General features: G+C 39.9%; 1 protein-coding gene across 14 annotated transcripts in view; it reads right to left on the bottom strand.

The window, feature by feature from the left end:
* LOC113132512 (unconventional myosin-IXAa-like) overlaps positions 1–25,845 on the bottom strand; it is a 118,927-nt gene that overhangs the window by 14,597 nt on the left and 78,485 nt on the right. For all 14 annotated transcript variants that reach the window (XM_026310647.1, XM_026310644.1, XM_026310642.1 and 11 more), the window contains 17 exons: positions 24,119–24,235; positions 22,028–22,162; positions 14,396–14,517; positions 12,198–12,339; positions 10,354–10,549; positions 9,369–9,485; positions 7,002–7,077; positions 6,592–6,735; positions 6,185–6,224; positions 5,963–6,085; positions 5,557–5,637; positions 5,351–5,461; positions 4,596–4,718; positions 4,362–4,511; positions 2,790–3,091; positions 847–2,028; positions 432–516 (listed from right to left, as the gene is read on the bottom strand). In XM_026310647.1, the coding sequence (XP_026166432.1) occupies positions 432–516; positions 847–2,028; positions 2,790–3,091; positions 4,362–4,511; positions 4,596–4,718; positions 5,351–5,461; positions 5,557–5,637; positions 5,963–6,085; positions 6,185–6,224; positions 6,592–6,735; positions 7,002–7,077; positions 9,369–9,485; positions 10,354–10,549; positions 12,198–12,339; positions 14,396–14,517; positions 22,028–22,162; positions 24,119–24,235 (3,246 nt within the window). The remainder of the gene's footprint in view (positions 1–431; positions 517–846; positions 2,029–2,789; positions 3,092–4,361; positions 4,512–4,595; positions 4,719–5,350; positions 5,462–5,556; positions 5,638–5,962; positions 6,086–6,184; positions 6,225–6,591; positions 6,736–7,001; positions 7,078–9,368; positions 9,486–10,353; positions 10,550–12,197; positions 12,340–14,395; positions 14,518–22,027; positions 22,163–24,118; positions 24,236–25,845) is intronic.

Raw genomic sequence — 25,845 nt, forward strand, 5'->3', positions numbered from 1 at the left:
TGTGTGTGTGTGTGTGTGTGTGTGTGTGTTGCATGCATAAAATCTTGTAATTGATTTATTATGTACAAGACTAAATCTAATCAAAAGTAAATGTAGTAGACCTGATACATCATGACATTTCTTTTATGGGGTAATTTCTAAGCCAGAATTACAGTAAGTAGCTACAGGTGCTGAACTAAACAACACAAAAAACCCCAAAAAATCCAGGAGAAAACATTTAAATAAACTATAATGTATTTCATAAAACCCTATTTCCTTAGTGAAAACCTTTCTCATCTTTACCCCGGTTTTTTTTTTTTTTTTACAAAAACCCCCACAGAATGGATTTGTTCCTGTCAAATTTTCATCAAAATTACATTGCAAGTTATATATAGTTACACCTGTTTCTGTTATGTCTATCTATGCTGGTTTTATTTGTGTGTGTGTGTTACCTCTCTGTTTCTGGGTCCTGCAGATTTGGAGTCATCTCTGTACATGGCCAGAGATCTTTCTTGGTTCACTAAGTCCTTATCTGACCTGCAACAAAGAGCCAGACATAGAAGTGTTTACAAAAAGGTTCAACTCTTTACATTTAACTGTTGACAGAGAAAGGCAGCTTAACTGATTCCTTTTCCACATGTATGTAAAACAATGTGGTGCTTATTTGCCTTAAAACAATGCTGCTGCATTTGGTTCTGTACTTTTAATCTTGACAATATGTCATGTACATTTTTTCTGGAATTTAAAATACACATGATCACATACACATTTCTTAGATTCTGATAAACTGTGACATAATCAGATAAAAATAATAAGAACAGCTTCCCTAAACTGCGGTCACATCCTTCAGTAGAGTGGGTTACTTACTTGGAGAAGGGCAGCTTGCGTCTGGGTGGGGAGAACACAGTGTTGGACGGTTTTTCCACCATGTTCACAATCACAGTCTGGGCTGAGCTCTTCTTCTGGGCTTTTGGTGGTTTGGTGTCCAGGACTGGGCTGGGTGCCTCCTGCACAGGCTGGGCTGACTTCTTTTCCTGGGGTCCAGGGAGGACAGGGGACTTTGGCTCCAGAATGATCTGGATGTCCACCTCTGAGGAGCAAATCCCTGTTACATCTGGACTCGATCCATGAGGGGATGAAGACTGGAATTTAGAAGACTTGTCCACCCCGTATACATCTCTCTTGGCCTGTGTAGAAATCCCAGGAGGCTGCTCAATCTCTGATCCTACCTCCAAGCCTGCAATGGGGGTTATCTGAGGAGTGACTGATGCTGCTCCTGTTTGAGAAGCTCCTTGTAGGGTTTGGGCTGCCAGCAGCTCCTTCTCCTCTATAGGGCTCTCCTTCTGCATACTGATTAAAACCACTACCGGCCTTCGGGATGTGGACTCCCTTCTCTCTCTGTAAGATTTACTGGGGCTTTCAAATTTTGGTTCATGTATTGGACTTTGGTCAGAAGCAATATAAAATGTTGCCCTGGGACCGTCCATCACAAGCTTTTCATTATGGTTTGAATCTGTCAGCCCCTCATCTACCTGAATATCTAGTGTTTGATCTTGAGGAGCAGTCGACTGAGAACTAAAACCTCCAGAGCCTTCAGTCCCTATATCTTCCACATTGAGCACTTCAAAACTTCCATGAGTAGCTGGAGATCCCTGGGCTGGAGGTCTATGGCCATCCAGCTGGGAGGTGCTACTATCTGGAACCAAGTCTCCTTGCAGAGGACCTCCAATACTGGTGGTCCGGACCTTCAAAAGCTCTAAACTGAACTGAGCCTGCTCCAGCTCTCTCATTCGTCTACTCTCTCGTTTTGAGCGGGTTTTAAGGCTTGTCTCATCTATGCTCCTGCTTCTCTCTGAGTCCTCTTCTTTTTCTGTCTCCTCCACTTCAAAAGAAACAGGTTTAGAGTCTTGAGAAACACAGATGTTCTGGACAGAACTTTCTGGTTCTGATGAGGTAAGGTCCTCCATGATTCCTGCATCCATGTCTGCAGGTTGACTCTGCTCTCGGCTGAGTTGCTGTCTTTCATGCTGCTCCTTCAGTTCTCTGAACCTGTAGATGTAATTGGTGAAGAAGACAAAAGTGTAACTAACACCTGTCTCCACACAAACCGGCAGAAAACAACACGTATCATACGAAGGGTGAAAATCTATGACTAGTGTTTATGTTTTTTCTTTTAGTTTTGGCCAGTTGCATTCAGTAGAAACAACACGACACTGACGTATCATCATTTATTTAATTTATATCTATGAGGAGCGATCATGATGCTGACTTTGTCAAAAAAAAATTTTTTTTAAATCACTGAAAAGAGCTGCTGCCAAAAACAACGCCTATAAAAGTCTCTCTAAGTCTGAAGTCTGAGTCTGAGCTTTCTAAGAAAACCAAGACAATACTAAATCAAGATACTAAAAAGTCAAAGAGAGCTGAGGTTATTGTTTTCTTTTCACTTACAAGTACCGAGGCTATCATTTGTCAATATCATAATATTGATAATTGCACCTTGTTTGTCAAAAGTGCATAAAACAAAAGTTGTATTTCAGTTTTAAAGAATATGCTGATTCTCGCACAAGAAAAGCTCAGAAAATGTGGAGGGAAATGGGCATAAATAATAAAAACAGTGAAAGAGCAATAGAAATGTTGGTTATACACCGGACTATTCTTAAATAAAAAAATCAAAAAATGTTTACATGTGAAGGAAAAGGGTAACAGAATTAATATTATTGCTGATCATTTTAGATTTGATTTTAAACACAAAAACCATCCAAAGCCTCAGTGACTCATCATCCACTCAGTCACACTCAACCTCCATTCACCTGAGTCGAGCCAAGTATCCTCTGCCCATCAGCTGCAGCTGCATCACAGTCCTGTATGTCTGACAGTAGTGTTTTCTCTCCCTGAACCCCCTCCAGGCTGTTTGAACCGTTACGGCTGCCAAAGATCTGCGATAGCAGCAGTTTCTCCAGCTCCTCTGTATGACGATGGCAGAATCCCGCCATTGCAGGAACCTCCTACGCTCCCTGTAGCTCCTCCAGGCCGCCTGCAGACAAATCGCTGCCTCCTCCTCAGTGTTCAAGTTGATGGTGGACTGTTTAAGAAGGCAGCACCGCCACCACCGCTGCACAGAAACAGAGAGGGAGAAAAATTGCAGGTTGTGTTTACAACTCAATGGAGTATTGAGCTGGGAGATTTTTGTTCACTGAAAGATTTGATCAAGATCCATAACAAACTCCTTTCTGACTCTCTAAAAACATCTCACTTCATGCTGGGTTGACCTGAGCCTGGCTTTAGCTAAGACCCATGTAATTAACTGAAATTGGTGGAATTTGATATTTTTGTTATTCATTGTAAATTACAATCCAGTGACTGACTTATCTGGCACCTGCATCTGGCAGAGAGAACTGGAATTTTTTGAAAACATCTTCCATTATTTTGATTTGACCTTGTAATAACTTCATTTTCTTCCAGTTTAAAACTTCAACCTGTGTTCTTGGCAGGTGCAGACAGAAATGTCATCAACAAGCACCTCAATCCAAGTTTTCTCCATTAAAAACACACTGTCTTTCTGAAAAATATGAGACACTTTTACATTTTAGACATTTGAGAATTTACATGTTAATAGCTGCTGCTCAGTGTTTCACTGTTTCTGAACTGTTTTGTTTCAGCCTGACAAAGATTTGGACAGCTCCCATCTGAGCTTTGCTCCAGTTTAAACAATCTGACAGTGACGCAGTGTTTTCTTCCTCTATCTGTCCTTTCACCATTTACTTTCTTTCACATTTTGCTCTCCCCATGTTTCTACTTTTAGAGGAAATCCTTTCTGTATGTTTCTCAAATCACTTGAGAAATCAAAAGATGAACAAAGATACTCTTTCAGCTTTACAGGTTAGATTTAATTACAAGCAGGAGTTATGACATTGAAATATTATTCAATATTTGTCAATATCTTTGTGTCTGTTGTTAAAATGCAACAGAATGCATGTTGTCAAGGTGTGTGCACTCTGAATGAAGTCTCCATGTGAGGGTTTTCTTGATATTATAGTGTGTGGGTGAGCAATAAGGGCTTGAATAATGAGTGGAAAGGGAATAAGTGTTTATCTCTAATCAAGAGACCATATATAGAGAATCCTGTTGCTTGTATATTTGGGGTAAATGCACAACCACTAATCGCCTAATGCTTAAACAGTCCAAGGTTACAATAAATAGCCTTGATGGACTCTGGAAAGTCCACATGAAATGTGGAAGAAAGTTCGCTGTGCAGGACTGCTAAATTGATTAATGATTCACTTACAACACATCTGACATGTTGCTTCAGCTGCATGAAGGAACCCAAAGGGACTTGGTCTGACTGAGACCAGTTCTTAGGCCACCACCTTCTAACATCTCACCTGGATGACACAAGCCGCTCTCTTCATGTCGACAAAGTGCTTCCTCTCCAGCACGGCCCTGAAGCGGCGCTGCAGCGTGACGATTCGCCGCAGGACTTCCTGATGGAGGAGGGTCTGGAGCCGCTGACGCTCCGCCTCCCGCAGGAACACCTGCATCATTAAAACTGCACAGTCACACACTGCTCCAGTCCAAAAAGCAAGGAGGTAAAGAAAGAGGTGAACCAGTTTGCGCACCATTGTGTTGCCCACTTGATACCCTGCAGGTGGCAGGTGGATCCGTCTGAAAAACTCCCTGATGCCCGATTTGGTTGGGCTCGTGCCTCGAGGCAGCAGCACATGGAAATGACGCACAAAGTCCTGGAAGCGGATGAATGTACGAATAAAACAATGTGGCCACATGACAGCAGGCAATTACTTTTAGATTTAAGGCTCCACAAAAATAGAATATTGCTCCACATTTTAATGCAGGATTAAATAGCCTGCTCGTCAATTTCAGATATTTAACACATATTCCTAGTAGACTAATAACAGTAAATCTCAACATCTAGCCAAATAACTAAGATGAACAATTTTAATTTTAATTTTTGTGCAGTAATGGAAAGTAAGATTATGATCAGAATCAGCTTTGTTGGCCAAATATATCCAGTCATACTAAGAATCTGACTTTTCACAGGCTTATCACATTTACACACAGTGCCAAGAACAAATGATCTGTACATTGTGTAGTTCTAAAATGACAGCAGAGCTTAACACGGAGAAGCAAACAAAGACATACTGTAAATGCCTGAGATATAAAAACTAAACAATAAAATAGTTAAAACAAGTAAATAAAACAATTTGGATAAAAAAAGCAAGATACTGAATTATTTTTTCATCAATAAGGCTTTTTTAAAAAAAAATTAGCCACCTCTATCGCTGACAGCTACAAGTAAGTAATATTCTGACATGGCACTGACTGTGTATCTACTGCAGTAACAGGAGAGGGTTACCTGGAACGTGTACTTGATGCTGTATCCTGACTGGCGGATCCGGACGGTCTCCAGCATACCTGTGTATCTGAGCTGTCTCAGCACCAGACTGTCATTGAAACGCAACGGCAGCTGAGCGAGACAGAAAGAGAAACAGAACAGAAATCAGCTGTTAGTGACGAGGAGAAGCTGTATTTAAGCGATGACTCTTCTGCAGCAGAAATTACCTTCTCAGCATTGGAGCGAATACACTTGACAAAATACGGCTCTGACTGATCAAGAGTCTCCATCAGTTTATTGAGGGAAGCCTGCAACACAAACACAACAGGATCACATCCAGAAGCAATAAAGAAAAATCCCACTTTTATGTTACTATTCAACATAGTATGGATGTCACCCTGATGAAAAAGTGTCAAAAAGATAAAACTATAGAACCAATCCAACAAAACACACACATATAAAGTAATGTTTAACAGCTCATATCTATATAGTTAATTCTACATACTGTAAAATCTGTCTTTAACTTTACTTGTACATTTTCTTGTACATTTTCACGCCTGTCAATCATGAATCTGCCGTCACTGATGTGGTGATTCTGTGTGTTTTCCAGCAGAGGGCAATGGCAGCACTCACCTGGAACTGTGCACTGATGCTGGGCGGTTTCTTCTTCTTGTGCAGGTGCAGCAGAGACTTGGTGATGCGGTCGTGGAGCGTCACGCTGCTCAGGTGGCGCAGAGACTTCACGTCTAACAGGTGCTGCCCATGGCAAACCAGACCAAATCAGAACCTGTGTATCTATTAAAAACCACTTAAATGCTGCTTCTAAGACTGTTCTGTGTTATGGTTGTTTCTTACCTTAGGAAGAGTTGGCTTGACTTTGCAGTTTTTGTTTCTCCTACAGATGAGAAATGGTATTTTAATAAACAGATATTAAACAGTATTAAAGGCATAATAAACAAAATGTGCATGACTTTAAAATATGGTCATTATAATGTTGCACAGTAACATTAAAAAAATGACAGGCTCATTTCTGACCATTAAAAATAAATCTTTTATGAATAAATTTCTATGCTTCTTCATCTGTAAATACTCCCTACTACACTACCCATAATTCAATTGGACAGCATCTGTCCCACTTCCCCTGTCAGCTATTGAAGCTAAAGGTTATAAGAAATGAAAATAACAAGAAGACATGTATTGTATATATAAATCCAGCTCTTGTAGAAGAAGAGAAGAGATATTTGGTTGAGTCTCTCACTCACAGTAGGATACCCTGAGCTCGCTCCAGCAGCTTGCTATTGGTTGAGTTGAGAAAAATCCCATCTTCTTCCAGGGAGGGACTTCCTGTCGCGGAGAAACGACCTGACCTGGAGCTACGACCATTACATCCAACACCATAGCCATCCCTACAGGGGGAGAGAGGAGCAGACTGATGAATGGACGGAAAGAGAAGATGCTGATTCTCAGCAGGTACAAATGACACACAGTGTTATTGTCAAAATGATTTCTTCTGCTGGACGCAGACTAGGTCTGTCTATATATCCGGTTTCCTCTAATCACTTGTGAAATATTCAGATGTGCAGTGACTTTGAACTGTAAAATGTCCACTTCAATGATTATCATGAACACAATTTGAAAAAACAAAGACTGAAGGGATCTGAAGCCACATCACCAGCTGGCCTTCTCATTCAGGGCGTTGGTGCCTTGAAGATCTGACAACGGTGTCCGGGGATTTTTCCTAGTGATACCTGGAAAGAAGGACAGGAGGAGGAAAAGAAAACAGAGAATAGAAAAGATCTGAGAATCTCACACCTCACTGGATTTATCTACATCTGCATCTCAGTCATTCTCTGTTTGTGACAACAGCATGAAGGTCTGGCACTTCAGGGCCTCCACAGTCCTCGCTCTTACTTTCACATTCAACTGCAGCATAAACACCACTCTTTGTCTTCACTCTGGATGTGCATGCACCGTCTACCACCCATCTATCCTTCCTTTATCTCTTATCGTGCTTGACTGGTGTTTTCTTTCCTACTTTCATCCAGTACTGAAGCTTTTTATCTTGCTCATATCTTAGATTAGCCTTATGTTTCCTCACTCAGCCTCAGCTTCTTTGTGTGTGCACCGAGGAGGGGTTTTTGTTCTTCGCCTCAGCGGTTCTGATAGTGGAACATGAATATTTACAGAGACATTATATATAAAGACAAGCAGCTAGATGTTTCTACAAGCAGCAAACACACAGGCTCACTTCAGTAGAAGATAATTCATCACACTGTCACATACGCTGACCTGAATGAAAGAAATAATTCTACATACTGCGATATGAGAAAATTGATACTACTCCCATGTCTGTATGGTAAATATGACGCTACCGCTACCAACTAATTAGCTTAGCATAGCCTTAGGCCAGGAAATAGGGGGACACAGGTAACATAGTTTTGTCCAAAGGCAGAAAGATCCAGCTAAAGGTCACTCATTAACATGTTAGTTCTTGTTAGCATGTTCTCCAACTTCTGGATTTTTCACAGTGAATGTTAATAGAGGTTTGTATTGTATTTCTATTAAGTTAGAGGCTTCAGAGAGGAATGGTTGGAATTAATGCAGCAGATATTGAGATACACTAAGTTGTAGACTACGCTCTGGGTCAAGCACCAAAAATGCAACTCATTGTCTTTTCATTAGAAACTACAAGTCTTGTAAATCCCCAGTTTGTAACACAGGACTTCCTTATCCAAACACAAGCCAAGATAAGTGTTTCTACAGGCTAAATAACACTCACCATGACTAAAACACTGGGGTGTAAAATTAGTGGAGAGGAAACTCTAAAGAATTTTCTTAAAAATTTCCATGACCAATTTCTGGACCGCATTTTTTTTAAAAGGAGTTATGTGGATGAAAGTGAAGTGTTACTTTACAACATACTTACACCTACAGCATGACATGCAAACACATACTTGATTGTGTAGACACATGAAGACACGCTCAGCCATGCAAATACACCACAAAAAGAAGCGGCATGAAAGAACGACAAAGGGCGACCAGACACTCTGTGGGCGCGTTTAAATCCTGCTGATCCTCCTGGATCTGATTCATCCATCTGATCACTCATGTGTGGGAGTATTCCTGTAATGAGCTTTGCTACGAGGTGAGTCAATATGACCAGTGTTCAGAAGACCCACACTCTAAGTCTTATTTCCAATTATTCATTAACGGCTGCAATAAAACCAGCTGACTGCAGCTGAAAATAATAAGCGATCCATTATTCTCCACCTGACCACAAAGGACTTTTTCTCTACTGCCTGGAATTGATTTCTTTGATTGGGGTAAACTATGTGAAGGACTTCTGATAAGGATTTAAAAAATGGGAAATAGGCATACTTTTCACTTCAGCTAACCTCAATTTAACGGACCTTTATCGACAGGAAACCACTTCATTTCAAACCCCATTAAGAGTAATCACCTTTCAAAAACTGCTTAGATATGAAGGAGTTTACTCAAAAAATATCATTCAGGAAATAATACAATTTTAAAAAGAAAATAAATTTCCAAGAGAAGCTGAAATACAACAGGAAAGCACAAGCTTTTACCAGCAAACACAAAGAACAGTCACTATTAGTTGTACTTTATGTTCAGTAGAAATGATAGAAACACACTGTACGAATTTGGAATAAAATTTTATATGCACTGATGAAAAGATGCCAGAGACGTTTTGTTGTTTTCACAGATATGTGCAAACAATGAGAAACAACCCCCTAACTAAAGGTAATAAAAAAAAAAACAGGTGAGTAATGGTGAGTGTGCAGATTGCTTACTGTTATAGTTTAGGGGAATTTTTCATTTTCTGATTAAAAATCAATACTGTGTAAATCTGGTGATTTCACTATAGGTTTTGTAATTACTTTAATGGCAGTGATTGAACTGAGGTTAAGCCAAAATAGCTCAGAACAACAAAACTCCAAACGGTAATCACAAAAACAAAAACTGACGACTCTCGTGTGCCGTATTCCAGACAGGCTCAATGTTTTTTGGAATTACTTACTGTATTTCTCATCTTTGCATCTTTGAAGGATCTCAAGGCTCCTCTGGTGAACTGGGTGATGGAGGAAACTGAAGCTGTCAGTTTTGAACACAGCACAGGGAACTGCTGCATCATTTCCTAAAACAGAGAAAGGGAGCGCAAAGGAAAGATAAAACAGACTTAGTGTCTTCCAGTGAAGCCTTTATGAATACCTTAACAAAAAAGGGAACATAAAAACATAAAAGAATAGATAAAAGGAAAAAGTGTGAATTAAGAAATAGAAGGAACATGAGCAGAAACAAAACAAGGTGGATGAGGCAGCTAAGAATAGAAGAGGCAATTCTCCAAGTACAAAGAATTAAAAGTCACAGAACCTCACAAAGATACGTCAGTGGTAACATGACGTAAAAACTGCTCACATCCCCAAACATACTGTGTTTAAACAGGAGTCTGACAGGCCTGCATGGAGCACAGCTTTACATGACTTTACATGTGGGTGTTGAGCAATGAACAGTCATGTAGAAATGTTATATTAAGAATGGCCAGTGCAAGTTTCCAGAGCTAAAGGCACTGTTTGGTTCAACCAACATTTGAACACACACATCAGATTCAGACCTATAAGCAGCAATCCAGAACAGGTGAGTCTTTTTGCTGGCTAAAGCAAAGCAAAGCAAAGCAAAGAATTTGCTAACGCCAATCCACTAAATATTTTATTCACCAAGTATTTAAGTGCAAAACGTTACGTTTTAGTTTTTTTTTATGTTTTTGTTCATTACAATAAATGACAGAATAAAATTTAAAGGTGATGGCTGTCTGTAAGTAAAAGAGACATAGTATGTTATTTTGAAAGTCTGATTTTAGGAAATCATTGCCCCTCGCATTGAATCAGTAAGCAAATAGCAATACAGTCAGAGTAAAATAACCAAAAAATAGTTGAGTGGGGTCCTAACACAGTCCTTAACTTTGAAGCTCCTGTCCCATTCTGGACTTACAGACCCTTCCTCACCCGTTTTTTTGTGGGTGTGTCTGCGGCCAGCCTCTCTGAAAGCCACCAGGGCTCTGAAGTAAGCTCGCAGCACTGCCCAGCGGAAAGTCGCCACTGGGTCAATTCCCATGAGGCCACAGATGAAGGCGTTCTTGCTGCTCTTCAGCAAGGCCACAATGTCAGGACGCATGTGGTCAGTGTTCTTCTCCCTGAAGTCCTGAATGAAGCAAAAACACATGTGCCTTCAGTGAAGCGTTTATCATTGCAGAGATTTGTCTGTCTCTATCCACTCACTGGCTTCTTCTCATCAAAAGAGCAAATTTAGCACATTTTGTGTGTGAATCACAACATCGGTGACAGAAAAATAATCCACAAACACAAGGGAACATTCATTTAACTTATTAGTTTTTAAACAAATAAAAACATACAGTTTTATTAGATGTTATTGTCTTGCTTTTTTAATTGTTTTTGCTTTTTTATGCCTTTTAGCAGCACAGTTTCCAAACAGATGTTTCACTGCTGTTATTCCACAGTTATGAATCTAGAGTTAAAGAATTATAGAGTTAAAGGAGTACTTTAACATCATGGACATTTTTTTTATTTGTGCTGAGAGTTAGATGAGAAGATCTGTCCATTAAAGATACAGCTAGCAGCTGTTTAGCCTAGCTTTAAACTAGACGTCGGGAGAAAGAGGAAGCGTAACTTTGTCTAAAGGTAACAAAACCTTCCTAAAGCACCTCTAAAACTCACTTCACACATCTGCATCTAGTCTGGCACTTAAACCCCACATAAAACCTGTCAACATCCTCATCTTCCTCAATAAAATGATTCAATTATAAATAATTAAAGCGAAAACCCTTTTCACTTCTTTACATAAAATATGAGGTGAAGAAAATCATTTCTCACACACATTAGAATGCAGAAACCACGGAGCTGTGCTGTGATAACAGAGCCATGAGCTATAAACCCTTCAACATATTCTCTCTCCATATGATACGAGTCAGCTGTGTGTTCGCTGCAGATCCAGTGCTAGACACATTTCACAACTGTGGCTCATAGCAGATACAGGAGACCTTTCCACAGCCGCACGAACCAACTGTTATAGATTTATATTGTACAGTTAAGCAATACGTTTGACCCATTCCAGCACATGTGCTTCTTATCAAATTGCAGATGGGAGGTTCAACAGAGAGATAGATTTAACTGGAAAAATAGGTCGACAGAACCACAAGTGGATCTGCTGAGAGTCCATAAAGGTTTGAGTGAAGTTTATGGAAGACGTTTCCAGAGTTTTCACTTTTTGCCACACAAAATTACCTGTCAGGCATTTAACTCTCAATCCAGATTCAATCCCAGTTTAATTATATATATATTCTATTTTTTGCATTATTCCCCATTGTTTGACTCATACATTAGAAACAGACAAAGAAGAAAAAAAAAAGCCAACATTTCCAGCTGTAAAAATGCTTCCAGTAAGAACCGAACCCACATCCCAATCTGTCCAAGTGATTAGTGATTAATCAGTGACTTGACTAACACATTGACTTCTTCATCGAGCACATTTGAATTATTACAACTACACATGGGGTTCAACACTCAAAATCTATGAGGTTAGTACTGGGGGCTCTTTGGCTACCTACTGAAGTGTCATGAAGAAAGGCTGGTTTTAGTTCAGATGACTTCTTCCTTTATTTTCTCCACATTTACCTCTTTTTATTGTTTTACCATTGACATTTTCCTTGGCGTTTCACCAGGACCAGCATGAAGTTGGTCGTTGGGACAGTTTGATGTGACAGCACATTTGTTTGTGTTGCTGTCACATCATTTAAAAAGCCTTTACAGAACAACATGGCAGCACTGCTCACCTTGACTCCGTACTTGACTTTACCAGCGTAGTGTTTGATGATGAAGGCAGGCTCCATGACAGCAGGGAACTCGATGTAGCTGTTTCCTTCATGTTGACGTTTAAACTTGTCCAGCAAGGTCTGATTGGAAGCCTGAGGGAAACTAGAGACATCAGAAAAAACAATTAAAAACTTGACAGAATGAATAAAGGCCACATCATGTCTTAAAATGAACACTCAAAATATGGCAATGCACAACCATTACATTTGATGTTTTATATGTTTATTTGTCCTTTCTTTCGACGACAAAGCCGCAGCACTGTAGCAGTTGATGGTCACACCTTGCATTTCTCAAGATGACCTTACTTAAATTTAAGTATCCCTTATTCCATTCCTCTAATCTTCAGGGATTCACACTCAATGTTACAGGTCAGATTTAACCAAAGGTACAGTGTCTCTGTTTGCACATTCTTCTTTGGTGTTTTCACTTCAGTTTCATGGACATTTTACCCATTTACCACTGACCTCAGCTGGCTGGATCAACATTCCTAAAGGGATTTTTCATATCATCGAAACCTCTCCTCCCCACACATCTGTAACACACTGCTGGCTGAAGTATATCCACAGGGGTCTTAAAGCTTGATGCTGTTACTGTAAAAATGAACCCCCGCACTCGCTCCCTAGCCTGCAGTAACCTAATCCACTTCTCCAGAGGCCCTGAAGCGCTGCAAGCTCCACTGACTGTGAATGATGAGCTTTCTTAGCATCTTTCTTTCTTTCTGTGTAATCATTCAGCATGAAGCTCCTTCCTGTGGCAGCATAAAACCCCAGGAGAGATCCTGCCCCCCTCATTTTTCCTTTAGAGATCCCCCCTTTGACCTTAATTTTCCTAAAGTGGTCTTCTCTGTCCACACACACATATATACACAAACACATACAGACGATGGTCTATTCCAGGCATTATTAGATCCAGATGAACCAGCTATGCTAAGTGGCAAGTAAGATGACAGCTAACATAGATAAATATGGCTGTGTGTGTACCGCCTGATGTGTTTTTATGAGAGGGGGGCAGAAGCACACTGGATTTGATTAATGGTGGGGAAAGTTGCAGAAGCAGCGCGCTGACCTGCAGGTGGAGAGCGTTTCACAATAGAGAAGGCAAAAAAAAAAAAAAAATCAAAAACATAATCGAGACATGCATCTTTATGCTTTAGTTAAGTCCTGATAAAAGTCCCAGTGTTAGCATCAATCAAGCTGATGAGCAGGGAGCAGTTTGTATCTGCGATTCACCAGTTGGGTGTGAAACACGCTTGTGCAAGATGATCAAAATGTAATTTCAACAAAGCATCCTATATTTTGCTTTCCAGCATTCTGACAAGGCAAATCTGCAAATTATAATTACAACAGAAAAGTGAAAACCGTGGCAGAGTAAAGCAGTTTAGCATCTAAAATGTATGAAGGTGTACAGAAAGCATGTCTGAAGTTCTTCTTCAAAATTTTACCACTAAATATTTAGAAAGAATGCTCCTGTTAAGATATAACTGAACTACTGGACTAAAGCAAAGGTCAGACATGTGGCAAGGAGAGTTTTAGGAGAGTATGAGCAAATTTCACAAAAATTAAGTCATTGCTAGATATCCAATAAACTAAATTGTTGCCCATTATATGTTAAAGAACCAACAATAATCTGTCATATGTTTAGAACACTTAGCGTGTTTTACTGTGGAAGGTTTTATTGCATTGTTGTATCATTATATTTTTATGAAATCTAATATTTGACTCATCAACCTTTTCCATCACATACAGTGACACATGGAAAACACCATGTATTTAATCAGTGAGACTGGCTCAGAAGGTGATGGACTCATCCATAAGATGCTGCTGTGTCAGAACAAACCCTCATCACTGCACTCCAGTACTCTTAGAATCAAAAGCTATCTGAATGCACATCTGCATCAAGTCGCATCCTAACAAATCATACTGACCAGCTGGACTCCCTCAGGTTTGACACTACTTGTTATAATTAAATTAAATCCATGAATCACTAAAGTAATGAAGAAAACACATCTTGTTCAGAAAAAGGGAGCAGTGACTGTCATGGTAGCAAAAAACCCAAAGCTCCCAGCTTTTAAGTTTCATTTATATTCTCAAAATAACCAGAAATGCACAAATCTGGCCAACTGTTGTTGAAGGCATTGACTGTGCTGTAGGTGGCGTACTTGCACTCCTCGTCCAGCAGGTGGAACAGAGCTGTGGGTTTCTTGCTGATGAGGTTGATGCAGCCGCTGTTGTCGATGTAGTCGATGTTGTGCCAGGTGATTCCCTCTGCCCTGTACTCCTCCTGCAGGGGAAGTCACAGAGGAAGAAAGATGTCAGGTCAGTTATTATATGAAAGGCAAATCAGCCACTGTGCTGATCTTACTGACTTTACCTTTACCTGAATACAAATGACAACACTTTGCAGGAATACTTGATGGGTACATGTGCATGCAACATACAACATATAACAGCAGGGTGATCTACTGTCACTGAGCAGCAACATGGGATCAGTCTTGGAGTTACTGAGGTTATTTGCATGATCATGTTATTTCCTTATTTCTTCACCACTGACTCAACAAATTCAAATGAAGTTTTTAACAACTTTAAAGTGATAGATCTGCTCTCAACTTCACTAAGATGCTCCCTGGCGTTTGAACCAGTAAATTGTGGCTCAAATGGGACAGAATCTATTTTAATTGTGTGCCAATAGTCTTTATGGCATCAAACCAAAAAGTGCAGGCAACGCTTTCACAGCACTAAAACTGGCAACCATGCTATGAAAACAGCTGACTGCTTGTTGGGTGTCAGTAAAACCACAGTCAGTAATGTCTATGAGCCCCCAGGGGCCAATGACAACTGTTCCCTTTATAGTCATAAGGGAGAAACCCATCAGAGACACCTAGAGTCCCTCTCCCAGAGAGGAACAGAAGAAAAAAATGTTCCTTTGTTCTTCCAAGTCCTGTTGATGTACAGTACATTTGAGCAAGGTATGTAAACAGTCTCTGCTCCAGGAGCTGGTGCATCTTACTGTTGGACTGCTGGAGAAGATCATGCAAACCTTCCTGAAATAAATACAACTTAAAATCCTCAGGCTCAGATCCAGCAAGGCAGAGCATAGCTTAACAAAAACTGAAGAAAAAGAGGGGCTTTATCTGGCAGTTCAATAGCAAAACTTAAAAAGGTGCTTATACCAACCCCTCTATTCTCCTTAAACAGCATATTGGTAAATGTTCTGTTCTATTCATCGTGTTTTGCCAGTAGTTCGATGAAAAGCAGTGGGGTCATTGCAAACATGAATGTGCTCAGTGCATTTTCATCGCCATTACATTGATGCTTCTTTAGTACAAATGGGTTGTGCTGGATCAATGATTAAGGCCATCACAAAAAAAAAAAAACTTAACCCAAATCCTCAGTGGACCATAAATAGAGACAGACTATCTAGTGGAAATCAGGCCAGAATCCAAATGTCTATTACACCACACATGGAACAGTCTGCGGTTATAGAAAATTTAAGGAAACTTTGAGCTGTTGGTGCTAGACACAAGCAAACAAGCTCTATTTATTAAACAATTTGCAAAAAGCCTTTACAGGAAAAAAGATCAGGGAAAGAGAACATATAAAACAAAAATCTAGGAGATGAAGTATAAACTGCAACATATGAAGTTATCAGTTCAAAAAAAATCATAAAGAAATATTTAGGAATCAAAGCTTGATGACTAAGTGGACAGAAAAATATATACACATAAACAATAAACTGAATATCTAGTGTTGGACAAAGAGGTGCACCTACTGTACATCATCATCCTTAAGGTGTCACTGAGTATTTTTCTGATTGCCAGAGTTGTCTTTACCCTCATCCAATGTACATTTGCATGTTGAAACCATTTTGTGGATATCTATGAGAGTCTGTATACATTTTTGAGTCTGTTATGATAATGAAGGGAAAGAAACGAAATATTTTGAATATTAGTCAGAACACGTACTCCTCGATTAGTAAAATAAGACATTGGGAAAGCATCCAAATCAGAACATACTTTTAGAAATGCGACACGTCTGCCCTCTCCTGCTTTTTCTAGGCTGCTGAATCACTGACAAGGCATTCATAACATGTGGCATGTTTGCTTTCATTCAGAAGGTTGTACTGGATCAAGCAAAATGAAAACAGAGCCGTAAAAAAGTTGCACACTTGTGCTTTTGTTTAAATATTCATCAAGCCGAGCGCCGACCGAAGGCTGACTCAGTTTGTCTAAGTTTGTTGCGTCTGTGAACACACGTGTTGACTCAGAAACAATTAGATGCAGGCATACAGATAAATAGATAAACACGCACTCATCAGCTATTTTATTACATACACACATTTACATAAACAGCTTGGCCAAGCAGATGAGGACTAAAAAGCTGTGACGCACGCAGAGATAGTTACAGATCAACTAAACAGTTACTCTGAATGAAGTTTCATCATCAGCAACTAAGAAACAGACACTTTAGGAGATGATTTGTGTGCTGCATAGCAAATCTTCACATTTTTATATGACCTTCAATCTATCAAGCTGCTACTATTTGAGATTAAGCTGAAACAATTTATTGTTTAGCAATTACATATCACAAATACAAGTATCAAATGCTAAATGATTTATTGAGTAACCAAGGAGTATTCATGGATAATGAGAATCATTAGTCAGGCGAGGTTTTATTACTTCACCCTCTGTAAACTCAGCACTACCTACCACTACCTACAAATCCAGTGTTACTGTTTTATTCTTCTGCAAGCCTGTATTCATAGCAGTCAAATTAAGGCAGTGATTTAGCCTCAAAATGCAACTAAACACCTGGTAAAATAGAAAAGGCAGCAGTGGTCCAGGCCCTGAGGGCTGCAATGTGGATCACTAGTAAATTTTACAGAGAATGGAGACATTAAATCAAAAAAGTGCTGCAGATAGGAGAGGTCTGTTGAAAATTATCGACTTGACACAGTAAGAGATCAGTACAGCTTAGACACACAGCTCATTCTCTGTTGAACAGGATGGCTTACAGCAGCAGCTGAAGCTGTCTGGTTCCATTTCTGCCAATCCGAGATGACAAACACAAAGACAAACTGGTGCTAATTTCACCAATGAAAGTAAGAACGTATGCTAACAAAATGTGGTTCCATTAAGGTTTGCTATTTGTACACATATATGTATTTCTGCATTGGTACATTTCCCAGTGTTTATCATAATGTCTAATTAATCATTTCAGTATCTAATGTTCCATGTTTGGAAGCAGCTCCACAAATACGGTGTCAACAAAACTTAACTCCACAGCACTTCTGGAATGGGGTGGGCCTGGAGTCGGCCGACAGCAGGGGGGACCAAACACTGGTTACAGCATGTGACACTACATAAGTGTTGCGTCAGATGACAAGATGCAGTGCACTAAACCATCAACTATCAACTATAAAAACGTGCAAGTGACCCAAGTGTCATATCAGAAGAATCTCTCGTTTCAGGCCCATGACTGTGGTGCCCTCTCAGAAATCACATACAACTGCAAAAGCACAACATTAAAAGAAGAAGTGATTCAAATCCAAACACGCAGCTACACATACAGACAAAAATTTACCCAGGATTTGAGCTATCAACTACTAAGAGTATATGCCATGTATATGCATAAATACCACTAAGAGGTAGATAAGTCCTATTGTAATTTTGGTGAACTGAAACCTTATATTTGCACAGTGAATACATAAAGGCAGAGACATAACAGAGATTGGGACTTAAAATAGACACAGACACAGATGTAAAAACCCCAGACTTAAGCCAATCTGCAAGCAATAAAAGCCTTAAAACTTCCTGCTGTGCTGTAGAAAGCAGGCAGTTCTGTTGTGGTCGATGAGGTTGGTCAGGATTTGTGGCGATCGCCTCATCCATTAGTCAACTCAGTCTGCTCTCTGCTGCGTAACACAGTGCAGCATTGAACCAGCCTGAATTGTGATTGGCCCAGTGCCCTGATGTAGAGGTGAAGGAGGTTATGTGTTTGTGTGTAATTCCCCATCTCTCCTGCTATCTCTCTAGTCCTTCTTTCTTTTCCCTTCTCACCGTCTCTCTTATTATGACAGGAGAGTGTTTTTGTTGAGCAGACAGGGGGGACAGGGGTGTAATCATGGGAGCTGGAGCAGGTTCTGGTGGTTTTAAAAGCACAAAGAAAAAGAGATGTAGAAAAATGTGCCATCATTAAACATGCTCTGTAAGTGGGTTTTGCTTTTTGTGGGACAACTAGACAGAGATCAGCTGAGACCCCGTCGCCCAGCATGACTCAGAAAGTGAGCCAGGCTGTATGATGTGAATTAGGGCTCAGGTTGTCAAAAATCTGCACCAATGAATAATTAACTGGCACTTTATCAGTATGACCACTTAAAATGCTGCAGTTCCTACTGTTTTAAAGAAAGAGAATCACTGGACACCTCTACATCCGCTGTGAAAACCAGCAGGACTGTCCTCATGTCAGAAGGAGGTAAACCTGGCCACATGGTTTTTATTTCTAGACCGGGCCCATATGATGCCTCACAAGTTAAACACGATACGCAGTTTGCCTAGGGCGGTGGCTCTCGTGTGTTTTCTCACTTTGATATACCGTCCTCGCACAGATGAGAAATCAAGCACCAAGTGTAAACACCGGACTGGAGAGCCCTCACACACCTCTCCACCATCCAGTGGCCGGCCGGTCCTATTAGCTTTGGCTGCTGTTCTGAAGGTAAACACACACTGCTGATAAGACCAACTGATTGGCTGGGCGGAGGGGTTGAAGCCTGGGGGAAGGAAAATCCCTGTGATAGAAAATCCAAATCACTTTCCACAGACTAACAGAAAGTAGTGGTTCATGCTTATATCCACAAAACTAGTTAGAGAACGGATTTTTTCTTTACCAGACCATCAGATGATGCATTTAACCTTCTAACCTATAATTTGCTTTCTCTTATGAATTTCTTCTGAACATGATTTTTTTTAACATGATGACACAAAAAATGATTTAAACTTACATTTGTTCTTCAAAATGTAAATACAACAAATTTTCTTATGCTTTGTATCTGTTGTTACAGCACTACAACACCATCTATCCAAAAACACCAAACACTATAAGTCTGTTTAAATTACTGTTTAGTTTTATAAAATAATTTTCATGAAAGGACCACCTCGGAGTCTAAATGTTCCCAAAAAGTATGCAGAACTAACGTGAAAGTAACATGCTGACCCTGAAGAAACATAAAACTGAATATTAACATGATGTATTATGGCCATTTCTCCATGTTGTGTAAGCTCAGTTTGAGGCACAGGAAAGAATTACCACATATTTTTGTAAACATTGCGTGTAACAGGTCAGAGAAAAGAGGAAAGATTTCTTTTCTGTGAAGACGGACAAACGGGTAAAGCTGATAGCAACAAAACACACCGACCTTGTCATTATACACAGACACCTTATCTTGTTAAAATTGTTAACCATTCATGAGCAGAGTCTGATTGCTTAGCTGTCATTTCTGTTGCAGGTAATTAAACTTAATAGGAGTTTTTCTCATTGTTAAGCCAACAGGGTTGAAAGCTCCAGATCAATCAAGTACGAGGGCCTTGGGTTGAGACTGATGTATAAACTGATAATCCAAGGGACCAGAATGAGCTGTCAGTCTTTGTTACTGTTTCATTTGGTCATTTTATACAATCTGGGAAGTTTTCTGCATCTCCCAATGATCTGAGGTCATCTGTTAAAGACTCTACACAATGCTAGATGTGTCAAACCGAGGGTAGAAGGACTGTTGCTATGAACTGCACAACTTTATTCAAACAAACACAAATCAGTAGAGATCTGGCAACCCCTGATTAGGAAGTTGCACCAACCTGCCTCAGAGGGGCCCCGGAGCTCAACTCCATCTCAGCTGTTGTCCTGTCAAATAAACTCACGAACGGCAGACAGCCAAAGGTTTGAGGACCCCAGTGAGTAAAGGATAATAAACGTGAACTCTGCTGAAACAATAGTGGGTACCGTCCTGTACGGGTGAGTGTCTTCGCAGCACTTTGACAATTATAACTAATAATTGTCATACATAACATAACATAACACAGGAACAAACTTTTAACTCAGAATGCCATATGTCCACACACACACACACACACACACACGCTTGAAATAATTTAAAGTGTTTTTTCTGTTGTACAGCTGCTGTGGCTCCTTTCCACTCACTTTGATTGTATTGGTACTCATCAGCTTCAGCTGGGGAAAATCTAGATGTAAAATGAAAGCCCTAGAGTGCTTGTCCATCACTTTTTCATTTAAAGCTACACAGCCTGTTAGTTAGTACATGTTGCATCCTGATGCATGTGTGTGTGTCTGCGGGGCCTGAGGGTTAACTGTCACACACAGATAACAGAACCATTAGCTCGGGTTGAACGGCAGCCTGTGATCTTCAGCGAGGGTGAAGGGACATTATTGCACTCGTTTACTAAAACGCTGCTCTTTTTTAACTCTGTTGCTCTCCTGCTTTAGCCTTTGGCGACAGGCTTGCCTGCAAAGATGCTGTGTCCTATCAGGGTTCTGTACGAGGAAGACGAGAGCTGACTGCTACTGCACAACTGACAGAGACTCATTATCTCCCCCGAACTCTCCCTCTTCCTCTCCTTCGTCTTCCCCCCAGTGCTACCCCACTTGTTCTATGAGGTAGAAAAGAAATGGAAAAATAAAAAAAACATGCTCACAGAATATTAAGTAGTTGCTATCTGAATAAATGAGCATATTGAATACATAATATAGCTGGGTAGGGATTAGCAGCTCTGTACTTTTGAGTGTGGAAAAAGAGCAGGGGTAGTTAGGATGCTGGAGCTGATGTCTCTGTGATCAGAGCAGCCGTGACTGTGAGAGAAAATAATGAACTTAAATGAAAAGAGACAGTGAAGCCAATCAGTGGCAAAAACAGAAACAAAGAAAAACCAAAATCCCCTAAAAAAATCTCTCAGGAAACTGCTCTGTTTGATTCCTGCACTCTGACCCAGTCTATCAGCCTGTTCTGGTCATTCAGCACTTTACCTCTGACCTTTTACTTTATTGGAAGCTAACTTAATCTAGTTGCATAATTACAGCTGCTTGTTCTGTAATGTCAGAGGTCTGACAATGTTAGGCTGCCACAACAGGACCACGGAAAAAAAAAAAGGCTGTTTGCTATAAATGTTTTTTTTTTCTTTTCTTCTTCTGTGCAGAATTTACAGTCAGTTTTTATAAACAACTCAGCGCTGAATTGAAGTTTAGGCTTCTTATATTTATAGAAACTATAACCATAGATTATGGGCTTGGTCCCTCAGGATGAAGATACCATAGTTATACTGAGGGTTGGCAGAGCTAGTTAAATACAGGTAGTCACTGTCAGAAAGCATTCTGTTGAACTGCAAGTAAATAACGTGGGTTGAGAGGCACAGTGGGCACAATCAGAAGTCATTTTTAACCCTTAATAGCATTACAGACTGGTGGTACTGTAGGACAGAAGGAGATACTGTAAAAGGAGATAGATCTTAAATGCATTTAGACAATTAAAGGGAAAAAGCCTTAATTCCTACATGTACTTTGTCATCTGAAGCAATCAACCACATGAAAGCATTTCTCAGGCATATGCAACAGCCACATAGCTTAACGCTGGGGCATTAACAGGCATCACTTGATACCAAGGAGTCATCATCATAACATTGTCACCGTGGCAGTAAAATGCAAAATGCAATGGTGTGTTAACAGCAGCTGCTGATAATCATGAGCAGGATGAAGAGGAGAGAAGAGGAGATACTGTAATACCACTGTACCTGTTCTAATTTAAAGATGTGTTGGTTGAAGTAGTGCTGGAGCCGTTCATTAGCAAAGTTGATACAGAACTGTTCAAAGCTGTTGTTCTCATAATCCTCAAAACCAAAGATATCCAGGACTCCTATGGACAGGATCTGGTGGCAAACAGACAGTTCATTTAGTTTTTATATTTTACACATTCAAAAGATAGATAGATAGATAGACGGACCGGCGGACGGACGGACGGACAGACGGACAGACAGACAGACAGACAGACAGACAGACAGACAGACAGACAGACAGACAGACAGACAGACAGACAGACAGACAGATAGATAGATAGATAGATAGATAGATAGATAGATAGATAGATAGATAGATAGATAGATAGATAGATAGATAGATGGACGGACGGACGGACGGACGGACGGACGGACGGACAGACAGACAGACAGACAGACAGACAGACAGACAGACAGATAGATAGATAGATAGATAGATAGATAGATAGATAGATAGATAGATAGATAGATAGATAGATAGATAGATAGATAGGCTTCTTTGTCATCTTTTAATTGAATTTATTTTTATGTCCCATTATTCACAGCTTCAACGGCCCAGCTGCCCCCTGGGTGTCAGTAAGATTCATGTCACGATACATCATTAACACGAACCATCTGAAGGAGGCAAAGAAGGCCTTTAATTATGAAATGGACTGCAAAAGCTGTTTCCAATTTTATTCAGCAGTTTTTATTTCTCTCTCAAGGGAAATTTTTCATTTTGGCATAAAGACATATGTGAGCACATGCAGCCTACATACCATTAATTGTACATAAGGACAATGACCTTGACAGAAAGTGCAACCTCATCGACCCCCTGACATCGCAGAGGGAAGACAAACACACAAACAGATGATGTCAGTGCCAAGACACACACACACATATACACACATACACACATACAGGGTTAGAGGACCACAGGGGGTAAACTGAGCTGAGGGGAACTTGATGCCATCTGCCCAAATGTTCCAGGCAAACACACACACAAACACACAGAAAGATCTGTTTTCTAATCCTTTCGATGCCCCCACGGGGTTTGAGTTGCCAGCTGCCACTCTAGAAAATACACACACACACACACACACACACACACACACACACACACACACGCAGAGTGGAATTTCATATCACACGACTCTGTCTGGGAGCAAAAGAAGCAGGATTCAAGTCTTGACTGACAGACAGACAGCAGGATGGGGAGAATAAGTCAGACAAAAAAGGAAAGACTAAAAGAATAAAGGAAATATGCAGAAGGAAACAGAACAAAACAACAATGAATACAAACATACATGTTAATATAAGAGCTCCATGTTTCTCCCCCATCAGTATAAAAGCCAGACATTTTCATTGGTCATAGTGATGTTATTAATGATGTTAATGATGGCCATTTAAATGTATCATTGTATTAAATGTCTGCTACGTCTATAAATCTAAATGAGGTTTAAGACATTTTCAATAACATTTAGACACATGTATGCATCAGTGTTGGTTCTCCTCCAGTCCAGAAGAAAGGAACTGCTAATTTCAGTGTAATTTTACTATATTTCTATTTATGCTTCCTGACATAGTTACACTATAGGTGGAGTAAATATTACACATGTATCTTGGAGAAACTGATGCACTTACATGTGCATTTACTTTGTGCACCTCACGCAGATAACAACTGGATGTCATGCAACGCGTGGGGAACATGATGATAAGCTGTGAGAAGGACATGCTTTTCTTGTTTTTTCTTACTTGAGGCTGCTGCTGATAAAATGGCAAAAGTTCAGAAAGGCTATCCAGCATTTTATTATTAATTTTTATTATTCTATTATTCTGTTTTTTATGGATGGAAGCACGAAGAGCATGTCGTTTGAAAAATGATCTAAACATGTTGTCTATGACGAAACTGGAATTTAGCATAAAATCAGTAACACTGATCATCTAACACCTAAGGAGTGTGTGATAAAAACTATTTCACAGCCCCATGACAGCATTTTGTGTTTTGATTTGGTGTAGGTACTTTCTACGTGTGTATGAGTTTTAAATCTTATCTGTGTACATTCCTACCTTTGAATTGTCCTCCAGGTCCTTGTTGTTTAGCAGGGCATGGTTGGTCCGGAACACGATCCAGTCAAACAGCGCGCTGTACAGTGACTTGGCCATGGAGTCCCTCACAGTTCCTGCCTACACACAAACACGCACACATAACACGTCAGTTTCCTCCTGATCAAAAACATATGGAATAATTTAATCAGACGCAGGAGCCAGTTCTATTTTAACCCACTGTGAATGTGTTTTGAAAGTCTCACTCAGAGCTTCACTGAAGTAACTCAACCATTCAGTTTCACCGTGATGAAACTGTTGCTGCACTGAAAGAATATAATACAGTTGTGCAACCAGTAAAACACTTCAGTACAAGTTTATATCCATACATCTGTCAACAGTTTCACAAAAAAAATAGCATCACAAATTATAGATTTGGTATTATAAATTTCATCTATAATACCAAATATTTGTGTTTTAGATGATCGCGGATTAAATAAAACGAGATTTTTAGACAGAGACACAAATTTCAGCATAGGCTATAGGAAAATATGATGGGCACTGTATTGACTAAATTATTAATAAAAAAATAGACACCTGTGGTGATATTAGTTAGTGTGAAAGCTTACTGGAAGTAGCTTTTTTGCGTTCTTATGAGAATTAGAAGATCAATACCACTCTATTACACTAAACATGAAGCTGGAGCTAAAAAGTGCTTCAGTAATTTATAGATGGGAAATGAAACAGAGCTGAAGTAATAACGCAAGCCCATCTCAGGCTGTTTAATAAATTGTTAAAGGATTATAACAACCACCACTGTGTATTTAAATGGGAATCAGAGTCTGTGTAAAAGCTCCCACAATGCTCACAACTGTGAGTTACCGTTTGTATGTTTGGTAGCCCTGCTGTGTGCAGTGCTGTAATAGTTTAGGTGTTTTCAGTCAGGGGCCAGGGCCTTAAGTGCCTCCAGACTTGCGGATCACTATTTGGACAACTTTTTATAGATCACTTTTTCATCCATAAAAAGCAGCTGCTGCCAAGAGGAGCCATTATTACTCTTCCTCAAGCCGAGGAGCAGCTACACTCTCTCTTTAGACATGATGAAAGGCATGCTAAGCTAACATAAGCATACTTTAATACAGACTTGGACACCAGAGCACGTTCTTTGGCAGCGAGAGGTGTTATGATTGAATGGGGAGCAAAACAAGACAAAAGGAATCTGCTTCAAATAGGTCAAATATTTTCATTCCAGAGACCTCCATTTTGAAAATAGTGAAAGAGTTTAATTAAATCAGATTAGATTTAATTTAGAAAAGAACAAATATAAATAGGACATGGGAAACCTCTGGTGTGTTAAACAACATAAACTCACACAGCTCCTTATAAATGCTAAGAACACACATAAAACCTTAACAAGGGCCCTTACACACAGGCAAGGTTGCAACTTTAGCATCACAGGTCTTTAAATCAAAACCAGAGAGCAGAGTGAATAACAAAGTGTTTGGTTGGAAAAACACTGATTTTATACCAAACATTTATGTAAACTATGACAGATCTAGCAAACAGGTCACCAGGATGCTATGGAGTACATTTAATTACAAAAATAAATGTTCTAGTCTTGTTGAAGACGGGTGTCCCTTCTCTGGAGAGTCTAGAGTTATATAACCCCAAGAATTCAATGATGCACAAAATAAAATTTTTCTCCACTTTTCCCTGCAGTGAACCTGGTGCTGTCAGGTCTACCTTCCTAC

The sequence above is a fragment of the Mastacembelus armatus genome, chromosome 6 (genome assembly GCF_900324485.2).
Source record: "Mastacembelus armatus chromosome 6, fMasArm1.2, whole genome shotgun sequence".
In the NCBI taxonomy this organism is placed as follows: Eukaryota; Metazoa; Chordata; class Actinopteri; order Synbranchiformes; family Mastacembelidae; genus Mastacembelus; species Mastacembelus armatus.